The sequence below is a fragment of the Micromys minutus genome, assembly GCF_963924665.1.
Source record: "Micromys minutus genome assembly, chromosome: 11".
In the NCBI taxonomy this organism is placed as follows: domain Eukaryota; kingdom Metazoa; phylum Chordata; class Mammalia; order Rodentia; family Muridae; genus Micromys; species Micromys minutus.
Genome location: NC_137980.1, coordinates 11,946,737 through 11,965,602, shown reverse-complemented (window position 1 = coordinate 11,965,602; position 18,866 = coordinate 11,946,737). Strand labels below are relative to the sequence as shown.

General features: G+C 38.4%; 1 protein-coding gene across 4 annotated transcripts in view; it reads left to right on the top strand.

Annotated features, from left to right (window-relative positions):
* VCAN (versican) overlaps nt 1-18,616 on the top strand; it is a gene marked incomplete at both ends in the record, with an annotated part of 75,013 nt that extends 56,397 nt beyond the window's left edge. For all 4 annotated transcript variants that reach the window (XM_080924673.1, XM_080924671.1, XM_080924672.1 and 1 more), the window contains 3 exons: nt 13,657-13,801; nt 18,163-18,345; nt 18,489-18,616. In XM_080924673.1, the coding sequence (XP_080780799.1) occupies nt 13,657-13,801; nt 18,163-18,345; nt 18,489-18,616 (456 nt within the window). The remainder of the gene's footprint in view (nt 1-13,656; nt 13,802-18,162; nt 18,346-18,488) is intronic.
* Between the last annotated feature and the right edge of the window lie 250 nt (nt 18,617-18,866).

Genomic DNA, 18,866 nt, shown 5'->3' with positions numbered 1-18,866 from the left:
AGTATAATCCAGAAAATAAAGTTTAATTAGATCTCTGTATCAGTAATTTCATTTATTGAAATCATTATACTTAGTTTCCAATAAGCTCAAAGTATAATCATATAATATTCAACATGATCTTACTTCATAGCTAGACTAATTTAATTCATGTGTTTGTGCTAAACTAGTGATGCTGTCTGGCTGAGTCATCAGAATTTGCCTGTATTCTTCAGATTTTGATTAATCCTTACATTTTATTGGCCTCTGTAATGAAATGTTGATAATATTGATAAAAGGCCAAATTCTTGTTTATGTTATAGTTGGAAAATCTTTTCATTATTTCTGTGGCGTGTTTGCCTAATGACTTTGACCAAGCATACTTCTGAACACAAGAGTATGCAAGTTTCTCTTGTGATTTATGTTTCTCTTTGCACATGTCAGTTTTTACTTTGTTTCTTGGCATCTTCTTAGCCAGTCCATTCTTATCCTCATCACCCCTGGCAGCTCAGCACACTCTGTGCTTTATTAGAAACTGGCAAATGACATGGGCTGGGAGTTTCTCTCCTTGTCATCTTCCTTACACATTCAAAGCCATTAAGTTAAACTCTCCAAGTTAAACATATATTAAAGCCCAAGAAGTGGGAAAAAAGATTTTCTTATCAGGCAGTTAGACTGTTAGTATTTGAGGGTTTTTCTGGTATTGCTCTTTGGTTTTCTTTGACCAATTGTGAACTGAAATGACTGGTCTCAAGTGTTTTCCCTGAGATGTATTTCCTGGTGCCAGTGACAGGCCCTTATTAATCTCTACTATTCCCAAGTACTCCCTATCTCCTGTCTCATCCAGCCCCCTTCTGTCCTTCAGTAGAAAACAAACAGGCTTCTATGTGGTAATAATATAAAGTAAAATATGATAAGATAAAATAAACATACGCTATTGGGATAGAATGACATGAGCCCGTGGAAGGAAAAGAACACAGGAGAAGGCCTAAGAAACAGAGACCCACTTGCTCTCATACTCAAGAATCTCACAGAAACACTAACTGGAAGCTATAATGTGTACACAAAGGACATGCATAGGAAAAAGAAAGAAGAAAAATGCAAAAAAGAAAGTAAAAACAAAAGAATAATAAGACAAACAACTTGGAGGGGGTGGTGGTTAGGGATGAGCAGAGGCCTGACATGATGTTATGAGAGGAGATACTCCAAAGATGCTGTGGGTTTATTTTCTGTTGACTACTGTTGGACATGTAGAGTGCCCTTCAGAATGGTTTGTTTGCCTTGGCGAAAAGCTAATTTTCAATTACAAGTGTTATCTAATTGGACATAACTTCTGTGTAAGGGATGGGGGCATATGCCCATTTCTCCTTTAAGATCTAGAACCTCATTTGGTGTAGACCTGTGCAGCTCCTCTACATACTGCCTCAGACTCTTAGAGTTCATACGTATCTTGATCATGTTTATTTGGAAGGTCTTGTTTTCTTGGTCTCTTCTATTCCCTCTTTCCTTCTCCCCTGAGGGGTGCCTTGAGCTTTTAGGGAACAGGTTTGATGGATTCATCCCATTTAGGGCTGTTACTCCTTTCTTAAGATTCTTCATCCAGTTCCCCTGATTTCCATCTAAAATTCTGTGATCAGCACTGCAAAGCTAACTACCTTCACTTGCTATGTTTTAAGATACAATATTTTAATCCCATAGATTTGAGGCGAAAAAGACCACTGACATCAAATCACGGTCAAATTGAAACAAACTCATTTATTCATGTGTGTGGCATGGACCACCTCTCCATAAGGCAGGGTTCAAGAGGTCAGCATTGGACAGGGGGAAGCTAAAGGTTTTCATAGCTCTGGGTTGGGGTTTCTAAATGGGGGATTTGGCAGGCAAAAGAGATGGGGCTACAGAAGTAGAACGTAAGCATAGCAAGTTGGTCATCACAACCTCCTGAAACAGACATGTTTGAAAGCAGGCCATCACAACTCTTTGGTTGTTCATTCCTGGAACAGGCAGGACTGAACCATTTATAGTTAAGGTCACAGGTAAACATAGCCAAATTCTGAGAAGCAGTTTATCTTTATTATAAGATGGTTTTCAAGCCCAAGATGGTGGTAGGCTGGTTTATCATCACATCTCTTAGTAAATCATGACCTCTTACTGTTGTGAGGTTTTACACGTTTGCCCCATCATGATGAGAATGTTCTAAACTCTTACTCTAATTTCATCTCAAGACACTGAATATCTTCTAAGATAGATTTCCTGCTCACCTAACAAGGGGCTGGAAATTCAGCTGTGGTACACATTGATTTCACAGTGATTACTTTCAGCTCTCCTTCTCCCTTTCCCTTTCACCCTTCACCCAACACAAACACACAGTAGCATCTACCCATTAGAGGCTTGGATGAAACTACATCAAAGAAAATGCTGTTGTCCAGAAATTAAGAAAGGGGCAGAACTAAGAATTCATTTTCTTACAAAATGCTAGAAAGTTTTAGGAAGTCTAGCTTAAAAACAACAACAACACTCTAGTCTTTCTTTGGGTAACATCTACAAGTCTTTCACATTTTTGCTCCAGTGATTCCTGCTTTGTCAGTATCTGTGAAGTCTTCCTAGGCCATTGGCATCTTTGAGTTAGGAAGCCATCAAAGATTTCTCTTTTTACTCTTTAATCAACTGTAGGGAGGATACGGGAGTCTTTCTCAAATCGGTATGTTTCTCAGTCTGTTTAGTAAACTCTAGAATAAGTTTACTGAACCATAGGGATGTCATGTCTTATTCTTCTTTTAATCTTCTTAGCTTGCACTTGATAGTTTTGTTATAGACTCAAATAGGTTAATTAATATTATAATTATTTTTATTAATTAATTGTGAAAATCCAAATAACGTATTTCTTTGAGATTACTGAACCCCCTCCCCATTTTAGTGTGACTCAGTACTGTCTAGCTAGTGCAGCTACAAATTCTGAACCCTCTCTCTCTTCCCCACTAGCCTATTATTAGAGTGTGACAAGGAAAGAGCCGCAGTGATGTGAGTTTGCCTTTAAATTATTGTTTTCTTTTTAGAGACAGGGCTGTGCTATGAATCCCTGGCTGTTCTGGAACTCAATCTGTAGACCAGGCTGACCTCAAACTCAGAGAGATACTTACCTCTGCCTCCTGAGTGCTGGGATGAAAGGTGTGTACCACCCCTGCCAGGCTAGGTTTGTCTTTTAAATCCAGAGATACTTTGTCATTTTTTTCCATAAAATAGATACATCAGTCTGTCAAGCAAAGCACTGTGAGAGGTAGCTTTGAAAAGAAAAAAAAAAAAACAACAACAACAACAAAAATACAATAGCCCATAACCTGGAGACATTTTAAAGGGACAGACAAAAGTAGCTGATAAACCATTACTATTTTTCTTTTTTTTTTGCACTAAGGGGCCATTAACAGCCTTTCTGGAGACAAAAGGTGCTTCTTGGGCAATGAAAAAGAACTGGAAATGTTAACAAATTCAGAGATGTGGGCTGTGCTTGTTTGTGTCTCTCTAACCTCAAGAAAGAGATGCACATGATTTGATTTGGTAGGAAAGGACCCAAAATAAGACCCTCACATCTATATTGTTTCCTTAGTTTAAGGCTTTCAAAGTAGCAAGTAGAGAGAACTTTAAATGTTTTTACACAAAGAGATGATCAATGTTTGAGGTGATCGGTTACCCTAATGATATTGTTTTGTGTTGGTTTTATGTATTGATATATCATACGATATCCAACAACATGTATTTTGTGTGTTAATTAGACATAACAATATTTTAAAAATTCTGTTCTCTCCCAACAGAACCTTAAAGTTCTTAAGGACCTGGGAAGTCTTAGGAGGGATTTTGGAGATACTTTTACATGCTTCATCTGTGATGTGGTTTTAGCTCCAAGCCAAGAGCCACATCTTTGTGAACAAGTCACACAGAGTGTCAACATTAATTTAATTATGTTAAACTTTGCGGGCTTCATTATATTAGTCCCAAAGCCAAGAAAAACGTATGTTCTTTCCTCAGCCTTTAAACTATTACTCATGAATAGAAGACGATAGATTTCTTTCTACCAAAGACATTGTTAATGAAAAATTTTACTTCTGTTGCGGTTACATTTGATTGGAATCAACCACAGTTTCTTCTGATCTTACATTCAGGATGTTATGAGTCACCGTGTAGTTCTAGAACATAACACTCTTGTCTATACCTTCTGCTCTTGTTGCTCAGATGTCTAATGATGGGTTTAAATCGCTGAAGTACAGTGTTTGCCACCATTGGAAAAATCATCTTGTATTTGACAAGTCGACCCTGCAAGTGAAGAAAACGTAATGAATGCAGGGGGCCCCTTAGCCCTGCTTCGTGAAACTTTAGAATCATGTGCACATGTTTAAATGTAGCTGCTAATTAGTTTAAGGCAATGCACAACCATGGAAAAAAAGCAAAGAAAAAGAAGTTGAATGGTTTTTGGCACTTTCTCCGGCATTTATTCCTTAGCATTTCATGACTGACGACTTGTGCAAACAAGCCTGAGAGGCGCACACTGGCCCAGCTTCGGGTGGATTGAGTACATGTTGCTCCTGGAGGCTCTGCCTGGGGCCCCTGTCTCACAGTGGGAGTAACTTACATCCCTCTGGAAAGGCTGTTGATAATTACTGCTTTGTCAGTCAGTGAGCTCACAGCATTTCACAAGATTAGTGCTGTACTCAAGAGTGGCCAGATTGTCTGCCCTGCACAGAACTCTGGCAGCTAGAAAAATAATGGGCACGTTGCCGCTTTAACAGCTATCGGGAGACCCCACATTAATTTTCCCTTCAGCATATTCAATTTGGTAGAATCCAACTGCAGGCTTCCAGTGGGCTGTGATGCCCAGACAAACGTCTCTTTCTCCTCTTGAACAAAGCAGCTCTTTTCTTCTTCAGTTGTGGCTTCAACTAATGATAACAGAAAAAACCATAACCTCCTGTAAAACATAAATAAAATAAGACCCAGAGCAGAGTGCATGGGTCAGGAGAGCCTAGATCTGCCTTGCAGGGAAGGCATTTGCTGCATGTAAGGAGAACAGTTGAACATGAACTTGCTACTAGCAAGTGACTTTTGTGTACCAGAGCAAGCTGGGCAGAGAAAAAGATTTTTGTAATAAGAGATCCCCATGGCCTTTTTCTCAGATAACTCTTTGCTCTGTGTTCTAGAAGATGGAGTTGAGTCATAATTATCTAGTGAAAAGCTAACTCCTTATCAGTGTGTGTATATATGTGCATGCATGCATACTCTTGTGTGTGTGGGTGTGTGTGTGTTGCAGGTGGGTTCATAGGATTTTATGTAACTTGCTTGTATTCTTTGGGGATAGTGTTCTTCTTGCTCATGGTGACATGGGCTACATTAGGGCTTTGTTTGTGGCTCTTGGAGGTCAGTAGTGATTTAATGGGTCCCCAGTGAGGAAAAAAAAAGAGTTTGAACAAGTCAGCTTGTGGCATAGGTATAGATATTTTCAGAACATACCTCTGCAGATTCACACAGCATGTACTTCATTCTGTGCACTGGCACATAATTATTTATTGGTCCTGCTCTAAGTCTGTCGAGTGGACCCACTACACACGACTTTACCATCTCTGATGAAATTCCGCCATCGACATAAATCATTAGATGCTGTTAATAGGGATCTGGAAAACAAGCTTTTGGAGATGCTTGTCTTAGAAAGTCAGAGGGCAGCTGAAATGATCAACAAGAGAACAGGGTGGGATTAGAAAGTCACAAAGCTGAGAGGACAGGACGTGCCACAGATGAGACCCATTTTTCTATTCTCCAGGTGGAGTTAATAATTGTGACTCTAAAGCCCATGCTGGTACACTAAGCACTACCATACTGAGCAGTCTGTGTCACCACCTGGTGGCCACATTATGCTTTGTGTTTTAATATGAGCATCACTAGTGCAGGCAGGAATGTTGTTTAGGCCCACAGCTTTGAAACATGTAACACGGTAAACCCAATAGTGAGATGCAAAAATGAGATAATTTTCAAGCACAGTAGGAAACCAAAAGGAACCTTAAGCTTGATAAAGTCCTGGTAGATAAGGTTAAAGTTAGCACCAGTCTTTCTAGAACTTTACACACAGTAATCAAAGCCAACAGATCAGTTCCTTGGCTTTTTTTTTTTTTTTTTTTTTTTTTTTTTTTTTTTTTTTTCTTGGCAGGTGCAATGAGAGGATGTCTGTGGTTTAGTATAAAACTTTTTTCCCCTGTGAATTAAATTATGTGTTTGGAGCAAAAGGGTAAATGAAGAGCAGTTATTGAATTTTTCATACAATATAAATCCAAAATAGAGTTGAAAATTTAATCAATTTCCCCCAAAATTATTCCTGGATGTCAAGTCACTTTTATCAATAGTGTATATATGAAATATAAATGCTTTTATCACCATCAAAATAGTTCCAAAACATAGTCTTTTTATTACCTACTACAGGAAATCCAAAATATAGTGGATTTTTAAGTATAAAATGTGATGGTATTTAAGCTGAAGAACTATAGCAAAATATCTGATGGATACAGAGACAGATACAGAAGGGTCCTGACAGTCACAGACTCAAGTTCTACAATGCCGGACATATCTGAGATACCCAGAAGCACAAGCTGGAACTGTCGAGGACGGGCAGCCAGCATTTACAAAGTCTGCATGATAGACTTCTCAGCCTCCCCATCACCTGCAGCAAGTCTGTCTGCTCTTCTGCCCATTGTGGTTCATCTCTAATAGATTCCAGCAGAATGAGTCTGCTACACAAGTCTGTATAAATTAAGACATCCACAAGTTTCTCCATATATCATCTAGGTGCCAATACCTGCTAGGACTGTAAGCTTAGACCCTTGTGCACGCACGTGTGCACAGATATTTGTTTGTGTGTATGAATGAAAGAAAGATACACCTTGAAGCTCACATGCAGATGAACCTTAGTATTATTTAATGTCTATGACAATTCTGTTGAATTTGTTTTCATTCTGTTAACTGGGAGCTAGTAAAATAAAAAGCACTCCATGTTTTTAAGAGTGATTCTTCAGGAAAATCAGTGCTCAGTGATTTTTTTTTTAACTGTGGCTATTTTACCAAGTTAAATCCTTTAGTAGAAAGAATGTGAAGGAGGGCTAGTCACCGATAAAACTCTAATTTAAAAGGTCTCACTTTATGATGACAATGTGAGCTTTAAAACAGGTATTTTAAAATTTTAGTTTACTTTGTATGTGTACTAGCATTTGTCTGCAGGTACGTATGTGCATCACACGCATACCTAGTTCCTGAAGAGACAGATACTGTCTGGTCTCCTAGTTCAGCACATGGAACCAAACCAAGGTCATCTGTAAGAGCGACAGGTACTCTTAAACAATGACCCATCTCTTTAGCCTCATACCGAACATTTCAAATACTCTACGAGTTTCTTCACCTTGTGTCCTAAGGAGTTTGCTATTCTAATGGAAATTCACCTCTTCTTAAGATAAAATATTAGACTTTTTACTGCCAGTTTAAAAATGAATATAATATTTTATTAATGTTTGAGAATTTTATACAGCATGTTTTGATCAGATAACTGCCCACTCCTTAATCCACTTGAAATATTATTATCTATTCTTTGGTAAATTCATACATGGAGGTAGTGTTTGTAGATCATATCCATGCTCCCCAACTCCTCTCAGAAGCTATGACTTTTTGCCTCTTTAGACTTCTTTCAGGAATTCTAGTGTACACACACACACACACACACACACACACACACACACACACACACTCACAAAGCCAACCCCCCCAAACAAAAGCAAAACAAAAAACATACTAACAAAGCATTGAAAAATCCAAAAACCAAAAAAGCCAAAAAAAAAAAAAAAAAAAAAACCCAAATATTACTTTGGAGTGGTGCATTGTGGCAAAGCAAACCAGTTTATGCTTAAGAAACTCTCTTGTACCTGTCTGGCTCAGTCAGGGTTTCTATTTCTGCACAAATCATCATGACCAAAAAGCAAGTTGAGGAGGAAAGGGTTTATTCAGCTTACACTTCCACATCGCTGTTCATCACCAGAGGAAGTCAGGACTGGAACTCAAGCAGGTCAGGAAGCAGGAGCTGATGCAGAGGCCATGGAGGGATGTTATTTACTGGCTTGCTTCCCCTGGCTTGCTCAGCCTGCTTTCTTATAGAATCCAGCTCTACCAGCCTAGGGATGGCACCACCCACAATGGGCTGGGCCCTCCCCTCTTGGTCACTAGTTGAGAAAATGCCTTACAGCTGGATCTCATGGAGGCATTTCCTCACCTGAGGCTCCTTTCTCTTCGATAACTCCAGCTTGTGTCAAGTTGACTGAAAACCAACTAGGTCACCTTCTGTAGTCTTGCTACCCAGATGTTCACACCCCTCCTCAGAGTTTGATTGGTCTTTATTTGTGCCAATCACTGCAACAGCTGCTAATGCCTAATAACCTTGTTCTCTTTCTTCTAATGAATGCAGCACTTACAGCAGAGCCCAAACCTACTTCTATCCTCCTTTAAAGACTAGAGCAAACTTCTTGTTTATTTCTAAGTCTCACATAGACCTAGAAAAAAGTTTTAATAGTCATTTGTAGAGAGTCAGTTATTCTTCTCTGTATATGGAAAGGTGGATTAGGGAAATTACATGGTTTTGGTTGGATTGTTCATGCCTGGGATGCTTAGTAATTGCTGAGATTTTTCTATCATTGACCATGTGTTACACATTTTAAAAGATAAAATATCAGCTAATATACATGAATGGGCATTTGACTCTCTAGACTCCATATATGATTATTTACTGCAAGATTCTCCCTGTAGTCCGTTATTGAAAATTGCCCGGGCCTGGAGAGAGATGGCTCAGTGGTTAAGAGCACTGACTGCTCTTCCAGAGGACATGAGTTCAACTGCCAGCAACCACATGGTGGCTCACAGCCATCTGTAATGGGATCTGATGCCCTCTTCGGGTGCGTTTGACAACAGCTAAAGTGTACTTATATAATGAACAAATCTTAAAAAAAGAAAAAAGAAAAAAACAAAACAAAACAAAGAAAATTGCCCAAAGCTGACACCGCCTCCCATCCCTCCCTCCCCACCTGCCATGCTGACAGACAGGTGGGGGAACTCCAGACATAAGGCAGAAAACTAATTCTGCACCCACACAGAGAAACCCATTCAGTTGCTTTGAAACCTGAGGTCCCTCCCTGAGGGGTTAGGATGATGCCGGCCTGGAATGTCACATGGGCCACAGAAAACTGGCAGGCTAATTTTGACAAGGAAGACTATTGGGAGCAAATGTAAGCATTGATAATTTGGTCTATACATAGACGAAGAGCCTTAGTCTGCTCAAGGTTTCTCCCACAAACATTTGGGTTAGTTTGGAGCAGCTTTTGCTGTGTGTGGAGACACGTTTTGTGTAACAGAGCTGTACTTATTAGCTGCTGGAAAACAGCCAGGGTTGTTTCAACCATTTTATATTTTTGGCAAGTAATATATTTGAATTCAGTTGGGGGGTGGGGAAGGGCCGTGACTGAAAAGTCACTGAATTTAATTTAATTGAAAAGCATGTCATTTGAGAACTTGTTTTGCAGGTACAGAGCGCTAGCTAGTTATTTAATTGGAACTCCCAGAGTAATTTTGTCATGTGATATAAAGCATTAAGCAATTTCATACTGGGTCAAAATATCTTTAAGTAAAACAGAAGAAACCTTTACATCTGAGTGGACATTCCTTAACATCAACCCTTTGAGTTTTATGTCAGAGTTTATCTTTGCCATCAGAGGAGAATGAAAGATTAAAATTCTTTGAGCATTTTTCCCCCAAGGCATTGGGAGTTCAGGGCGGTGAGAAAGCAGAGTCTTGGAGGTGTTCCTCTGTAGGCTTGTGGCCGGCACCCATTCTGGGTAAAGGTTGTGAAGACAACTTTCTTAAACCATGCTGGCTTCTTAGAATAACTCCTGATTTGCCAGTCCTACCCTCTGAGTGTGCTGAGTCGGGTTACTTCAGAGCAGATCATCCAAGACTACAGGCAAGTTTGAAGCTCGAACAAACTATGTAGTAAGAACTTATTTAAAACAAACAAACAAACAAGCAAGCAAACCACCACCACAAAAAACCAGAATAAAACGAAACAAAGCAAAACAGACAAACACTAACACTTATAGTGGAAAAAAAAGGATCATTTCACACGAGAGCTGCTATGTTTTTCTCTGTTTAAATAACCCTCCCTTTGTTTCGAGGGATAAGGTGAGAACTTGCCTTCTTATAGCTGGCTCTATTTCTTCAGGAGGAATATTTCCCTAATATTTAATGTTAATGAAAAATACATTATCAAAACTACAGTCAAGTTTTTAATTACTTATTTATTTTTACTCACTTTCTCATAAAGTTAAATAACCCCCCCCAAAAAAAAAGAAAAAAAAATTAAGGCTGAAACAGCAACCCTGAGTCAATTGGCAACAACAAGAACAAATTCAAATCACCCTAACCTAGGTAAAAGATACTATTGAGTTATGAGGAGACAATAGTAAAACACCCCTGTAGGCATTAGACATTTTTGTAGAAGCCACACAATGAAAACTTGGTCCTGCACAATTAAGCCAGAAAATAAAAGCACACACTTTGAAACATTGTTAGGTGCCAGATGCAATTCTTAGCAAAGACAATTACATCTTTTTCCCCCAGTTTAAGCCCCAAGAAGAGTTTTCTGGTATAGAAATCTAATGAATTTCAGTGTGAATGCACTGGGGTCATTCAGAGCAGTAGGAAATGCCAGCTAAAGGCACAAAGCTGTTGAGAGATTTTGGGACCCTGAAATGGCATCTGCTGAGGTGCCTTCCAACCAGCTTGGCTGAAATTTGTGAATGCTTTTGATAAATGTAGCAGTGATTTCACAATATTTGCTTTTACAGATTAAAACCTAGCTGCTCATATTCCGTAAAATTCAGAAAATAAGAAAAATGTAGCCCAACTATGGCAGAATAGTGAAACTTTTATTGTTTTTAATGTAGAGTTTATTGGTACTCGAAATTGCTTTATATGTAAAAGAATATTATCCAAATGATTCTCTAACACTGATTTTAGAAGATTAAATATTAAAAAGAAACATTAGATGTAGAACATTGCAAGGGTCCAAACCAATAATAATAATAATACTAGTAATAGTAATAAAAATTCTTTGAAAGCAAAATATGTCTGAAATATGCATGTATATGGTAATAAAAGCAGATACTGGTAAGATTAAGCAGACAGGAAAAAAAAATTATAATACACTCTAAATTCAGAACAATTGCTTTTATTCTTTGATTTTCTCCAATTTTATATTTCTTTTTTTCAAAACCTTGCAATTATTAATTAATGTCATCTAAGACTCACATTCTTCCTCCAATTACATAAATGAATGCAAATATAAAGATTACAAGTCAAAACTGTATAACGGCACTTTATCACAAAAGCATTTATAATTACAAGAACTCTAGCTTTCAACACTAGCACTTTAAGAGAATGATAATCTTAAAAAACCTCACAAAATTCTCAAATTGTTCATAAACTAAGCAGATTGAGCACAATTAATGAATGAGTTTGGGTTTTATAAAGAAAAACCAAATGTATTGGACAACTGGTACTAATCTGCAAAGTTTATTTTCTTTCCTTGCATCTGATTTATAAAAGGAACAAATTTCAAGATAGGAAAACATAGCCTTAATTTTAAGTGTGACATAAGTTTAAAAGGTGGCTCAGCTAATTAAATGTACCTTCAAACAGCCAAGTTTTTTGAGCGATCTGTATGCAGATAGAAGGGCAAAGGCCTAAAAGCCAGCCATCTTGTGACAGACTTCGCTGGGACTGAGGTCAACAAATAGTATGGCCGTCTTCTATTTTCAGCTAACGTGTATGGGGAAACAGCCTCAGGTCTCTTTAGTAGGGGAACCTGCAGCATATAAAACTGCAGCATGGTCAAAAGCAAAAAGACTAGTTTTCTCTCAAAAACAAAATCTAAAACAAAAGCCAAAACTATGGAAAGCCAAACCTATGGAAAGGACAACATTGCTAATAAAAATTGAAGTTACTTAGGACCATTCAGAATGTCAACAAAACAGATGATTTGTCTTTTCAGTTACAGAGCGGTGTTCAGTTAACAATTATCTTCATCAGAGACAACTGAAGATGAAAAAGCAAACAGACAAAAATCAAAACCAAAAAAATCCTAAAACACTGCTCCGTATATAACTAATTTGTGCACTATACCAGCCTGAACCTGCTATAAATTTTCACGCCAACTTACAACCCACAGACTGTATCAGGAAAGATTAGTGGCTACTGAAAATACCACCAGGACAGGGCCATCTAAAGACACATTTGGTAGTGTGTTAATATACAAAAAAAAGACGCTGTACAATTTCAAATCAAATCTTACACAGCCTTACATTTCAATTCTTTTCCTTAAAGGGCGTGAGTTGTATACAGGGGATTTAAATTCTCTACAAGCAAGAAAAAACTGTAGTAGAACCAACTTCATCATCATCATCTTCATCTTCATTATCTTTCTCCTCATCATCATCTTCGTCATCTTCCTCCTTTATCCTTCCATCTTCCTGTTCCTTCTTATTTTTGCTCTTTTCAACCTAGACCACCCACCTTTTCTCTGCATCAGGTTTTCCTTTGGCTCTGTAGGCAGCAATGTCCTTCATACCTCGTACTTCTCCTTGAGCTTGGCGGCCTTCTCATGGGATGTTTGTTATCCGATACAGTGGCTCTTCTTCATCTCCCCTAGTTTCTTTGCAACATCACCAGTGGATAAGCTGGGAGGCTCGCCTTTCATTTTTCGGGCAGTACTCAGAACAGAACAAGAAGGCTGAAGAAGGACTCCTGGGTGCATTGTGGTCTTTGAACTTCTTTTTGGTCTCCCCCTTTGGACGGGAGGGTCATTTGTCCTGCATAACAAGCCTTGCCAGCCTTTGCTATGTCTTCAGATTTCCCCCTTTCTTTATAGCAGACATGGTCTTCCACCTCTCGGAGAACTTCTTGGAGAACTCTGAGAAGTTGCCAGAAGCATCCAGGTGCTTCTTGTGCTCCTCTTGGCCGGTTGGCACAAAGAAGGCACATGAGCCCATCTTGGATCTTAGGATCTCCTTTGCCCATCTCCTCGAGGCACCCAGTGCCCATCTGGCTGTCGCTTGTCCCGGCGCTGTCTCTACGGAGCTCAATTTACAGCAAGGGCTCCACTTTATATTTCTGGAACAAATTCTTTATTCAATTTCAAACCAAAGATGCATTTAAATTTGAATGTAAAGAAAGACTAACAGACCCGTGTGTCCCTGAGACTATCACTTAGTAGTCCTGTAAATCTCAGCCTGCATTTTCAGGAAGATTCAGGATGCTTCCTACACACTGCTCTTACTATTGCTACGCATGAATTAGTCTTACTACTCAGATACATGGTCAGACATGGCTATCCTAGGTAAAGTTCAGGGGAAAGTATAGAAAAACATCATAATTGATTAAAAAGACACTGGAATTTTTGTTTCATTTCTGCATCTTTCCCATAAAGAGGTTGTATTTACCATGAAAGTTAAGTTCGGTTCTGTGGTTGAATAGAAATTGTTGAGTCCATTCCAATCAGATAGCCACGGGGGCTCTGACTGCTGAGTATTTATTTATCTTCTGTCTCCGTGTGTACAGCAATATGAGAACTGGAGACCCAACCAGCCCGACAGCTTCTTTTCTGCGGGAGAAGACTGCGTTGTGATCATTTGGCACGAGAACGGCCAGTGGAATGATGTTCCCTGCAACTACCACCTCACCTACACCTGCAAGAAGGGGACAGGTAGGGGGCCATCGTGGCTGGGCGCTGAATCCACATATCAATTAGCAGCAGAGTCAGGAAGCCTGGGTTTTACCCCAAGAGAATACTATCCTCACTTTAGAATCCACATTCTTAAGGTAAAATGATGGCATCTAGACAGGGCAACTGTCAACAGCAACTTTAAGAAAAAACTGGCCAAAGACTGGCTGGTGTTTTTTTTTTTTTTTTTGTTTGTTTGTTTTGTTTTTGGTGAAGAGGACACTAAGGACATTGGCAGGAAAACGGCCAGTAGGCTGTATTATTTTTGTAGGCTCCTGTATTTTGTAGGCTCCAGTATTTTCTAGGCTCCTGGTCAAGAGCTTCAGCAGCAGAGACTGCAGAGCTGAGAAACTGCTCTAGAGGGCGCTGCAGGCTCCCACTCACTACAGTCTTCATCCCAAGTGGTCACCCTTCTTACTGAGTGCCTGATCTTTGCTGGCATTCGAACATTCTTAGGCATTCTCTAAGAGGTGTATTTTCTCCTTGTACTCCTGGGCACACGCCTGTCACCCCTGTGCCTGTCGTTGAGTGCCTTCCCCATTTGATAAACAAAGGCATTTGTAAAGAAAGTTTCGGGATGAGAATTGTTTGGCTAGTGTTGAACAGGAAACAACAAACAAATAAACAAACAAACAAACCAAAAGCCAAAAAAACAAAAACAAAAACAACAAAGTCCCAAAACCAAATACCAAGAAGTTTATGTAGCGTTTGAATTACAGTAGCATGGATTATAGCTGTATAATCATTTTTCTAAAGCGATGGATGTTCTATAAGAGATTTTAACACTACTCATGATAATGATTTTAAAGCCTGGATATCGATTTCCTATGGCAACCAATACCCACCTCAAGAAAGAGTACAAACTACCAATGCAAGTTGTAAAATACATTTGGATTGTTTTTTTAATTAAAACATAATAGAATGTATACAGTGTGTGTGTGTGTGTGTGTGTGTGTGTGTGATAAAAATGTTAGGCAAGACTCAATGCCTATAACAAAATGTGTTTGGAGAAAAAACATTAGGAAGGACATGCACTAGTCTAGATGAAACTCTGCTGTTGTCTGCGATGACTCTGCGGGTCTCTCATCCAAGGCAGCATTTATCCCCAATGCATTATCTCCATGAGCAGCTTTCTGCCTGTGCATTTCCTCAGCACTTCTGCATGGAACTTGTTAAAATAGCAAATAGAGTATTTGCTGTTTTCTCTTTTCTAGGATAACAAGTCTTTAATAACTGTTTGTCTTTATCCAAATATTGTGTTTGCCTCTGAATGGTCCCAGCATCATGTTTTTTGTTTCATTGTTCTGTGTCCTAAGCTTGTTTGTCTTAAAGCACAGTTTCACCATTGCAACAATACTGACGCTTTGAGCAAGGGCATATTTCTTTACTGTGCTAGACAGTCCAATTCGTCAAGAATACTCAACGTCCTCCAGACCCTCTGTGTGATGAATACCAGCGCTACTCTTACCGCCATATTCCCTCCTCACTGTGCCAACCAGGAGACTCTAATCATGGTCACAGTCTCTGGGGGAGGGTACAGTTTAGAGAGAAAGAAAGTGGTTGAGAACTTCAGTTTTAGAGCCAAGAAAGTTTCATGTAACATGTGTTAAATTTCCCAGTGTGAAATGGGTTTTGAAGGATGCTAACAGTCCTCCATTAGAGAACGGATTCTTCTCTTATGGCTCTAGAGGAGTTTTATAATGTCATTGTTGGCAGACTTTTAAAATGATCTCTTAGATGTTTCCTACACCTGTAAGACTACAGGCCCAAGTAGGTCTTCTAATTATTTACAGCTAAGAAAAGATGCTTAATAGATACAAAAGCAGCATCTTTCAAAGAACACCTTCCTTTCCTGCTGTCCATACATCTTTGGACCAACTTGTTGGTATTTCCCAGTCAAAATTTCTGCCTGAAATAATGACTTGATTTATTCGCTTTTCCCTGTAACATTATCCCAAAACAATAAAATTTTTGTTTCCATTTTTTTTGCAGATTACATAAGAAGAATTATATTATGTATAATCTATGCCTTGCTTTTTTTTTTTTTTTTTTTTTTTTTTTTTTGCTGTTCTGCTGGTTGTTGAGATTTACCGATATGGATGTATATACCTGCACATTCTCTATTTTGGCTACTCTCTAAGTGGTTCATTAACTGCAACTACATTTTACTATTAGTTCCCTTACCAGTGAATAAGTGGGTTACAGTCAGTATTTTCACTGTTATAAATAATGTGTCTATGAATATTTCTAAACTTGCTCTTGGGAGGCTTCCTTGAGTTTCTGTAGGGTATACTTCCAGGAGTGAAGATGCTGAATCATCAGATCTATGTATCATCATATTTACTAGCAAACGCCAAATTGCATCCCATACTTGTAGAAACTCACACTCCCACTAGCCACGAGTGACACCCCCTGACACTTCACCTCTCCAACATTTGATTTTATTGGGCTTGAGACATTTGGGGTCAGTCTGGTGGGTATGAAATGTTGTCCTTCTTGATTTAATTTGCATTTTGTTGGGTATTTGCTGACTATATTTTCACATATTTATTGGTTATTTGTAGATCTTTAGTACATTTTTAGTTTATGACTTTTCTCTCATTTTAGTAATTGATTCCTTTCTCCTATTGTGATTTGTAAGGTTCTTATTCCATTCCCATTTCTAATCTCCTGACAGTTTTATAGTTTATAAATATAATCTCCTGGTTTCTAGTTTTTCTTTACTCTCACGTTATGGTTTTTGGTAAAGATAATTCATAATTTTTAATGTTTCTTTGTTATTTCAGCTTTTTCTGTGCTTTAAAAAGTCTTTATGAACCCCCAAATCATAAAGATATTTGGTATTGTTTGTTGAATGTTTTATAACTTTGCCATTTGTGTTTGTGTGTTTAAGCTACCTAGAACTGGCTTTCCATGTGTTCTGTGAGGTAGGGAAGCAAAATATTTTGTCATATGAATATGCAATTGTTCATGATTTCTCTGCTGCTCTGCCATGTTGTAAAATAGCAAGCTTCTATGTTTGGACTAATTCCAGCCTGCCTTCTTAGCCTTGCTACTCTCATAGTCAACTGAATCATTTTATCTTTTTAAAAGAAATCTTCCCATAGAAATAATTTTGAGGAAATCATGCAATTATGTTCTAAGAATGATAAAACTAAATTCAACTTCTGATTTGTCAGTACAATATAAAACCAAACACAGTCAATTATCCAGTTGATTACTTTAATCTTCTTTATCACTATAGCCTCCTTCTAACTGATGCCTGCCAGTATTAGGGTCCTATTATAGCTTCTATTATTAGGGTGAATGCAGTGTGTAGGTGCAGGATGGATAAAGGAGAAGTAAATTCAAATTAAACCTGAACTTATTATTGAAAAACCATGTATTTATAAACTGCTTCCTAATGTTAGATTTTAAAAATCTAGTATAGATTAAACAAATGTGATCATTAACAAAGTTTGATATATTAAGATTTTGAACATTATAGCTACCCCCAATTTCTGGTGTGCAGAAAGCCTAGGTCAATCAGTTCCCACAGCAACCTAGAGACCAGGCCGAGTACAATGTGGTTGTAGTACTGATGTGTGGGAAGTAGAGGAAGAATGATCAGGATTCACTGTTATCCTTGACTACACTGTGAATTCAAAACCAGCCTGAGCTACATAACACCCTGTCTCAAACAACAGACAGACAGACAGACAGACAGACAAACAGACAGACCTGAGGCAAGAATACTGTCCACTCTTCCCTGTTTTAGTATAGAATATGTAGGACCAGGTAACATTTTATTTATACTTTGAAGTGCATGTGTATATTTCAAATCAATCATGTTAAAGATTATACTGTTTTTGTTTTTTTAGTGTGTGTGGTGTTTTTTCTTTTTCTTTTTTCTTTTTTTTTGGGGGGGGAGTTGAGAGTGATAGTTCACTACTGGAAATATATCATTGTTCCAACTCAAGATGGTTAATAAAAGATGAGAGATAATAAGAAAAACAACACCAACAGGCTAGTTACTGATGTTGAGTGCTCTTTATTCAAGAGATATTTTTAAAGAGTGACTTTGTAGGTGGATAGGTAAGTGTACGTCATTTAATGATATTTTATTTTACTAAAAATGCAACTCAGATTGACATGATCTAAGATAAAGAATGTACATTTAGAACCTCAATCGAAATATTTTAAATTATTTCTATTTTAAAATTCTCTATTAAGGCCTTTTACAAAGGTATGTGATTGAGGCTCTGAGGCGTTACAGTAAAGAAATAGAGTGCGATTAATTCTGATGCTTATACTAATCGAAATGCTCAGATTTCTTGAAAATAACACAATTTGCTTTTCCTTAGTTGCTTGCGGCCAACCCCCTGTTGTAGAAAATGCCAAGACCTTTGGAAAGATGAAACCTCGTTATGAAATCAACTCATTGATTAGATATCATTGCAAAGACGGTTTCATTCAGCGTCACCTTCCAACTATCCGGTGCCTAGGAAATGGGAGATGGGCCATGCCTAAAATAACCTGCATGAACCGTAAGTGGTCCTTTAGAAAGAATGGACAACCGTGCTTTAACGGATACTAGACACCTGCATTTCACGGCTGTGGTCAGTCGGTTAGGGTATGGAGCAAGTAATGCTGTTGTGTTTTCTTTCTTTCTTTGTTCTCTTCCATGTAGCATCTGCATACCAAAGGACTTATTCTAAGAAATACTTAAAAAATTCCTCATCGGCCAAGGACAATTCTATAAACACATCAAAACACGAGCATCGCTGGAGCCGGACGTGGCAGGAAACGAGGCGCTGATCCTTTAAAATGGCGACCACGTGCGTCACCCACCATTTCAGCCAAAGCCCTGCCTTTCCGTGCCTTTCCCATCACCTCGAGAAGAATTAGCAGTTGGTTTGGATTTTGGGGACTACCGTCTGGTCGTTTGGGGTGGCTGTATTCTTAAAATATTTTCAATGAAACATGGAATTTTGAGAGAAAAAAAAGCGAATAAAATGAAAGAAAATGAGCGGAGAAGAGAACCCATTTTCAGCCTATCTGATTTCTT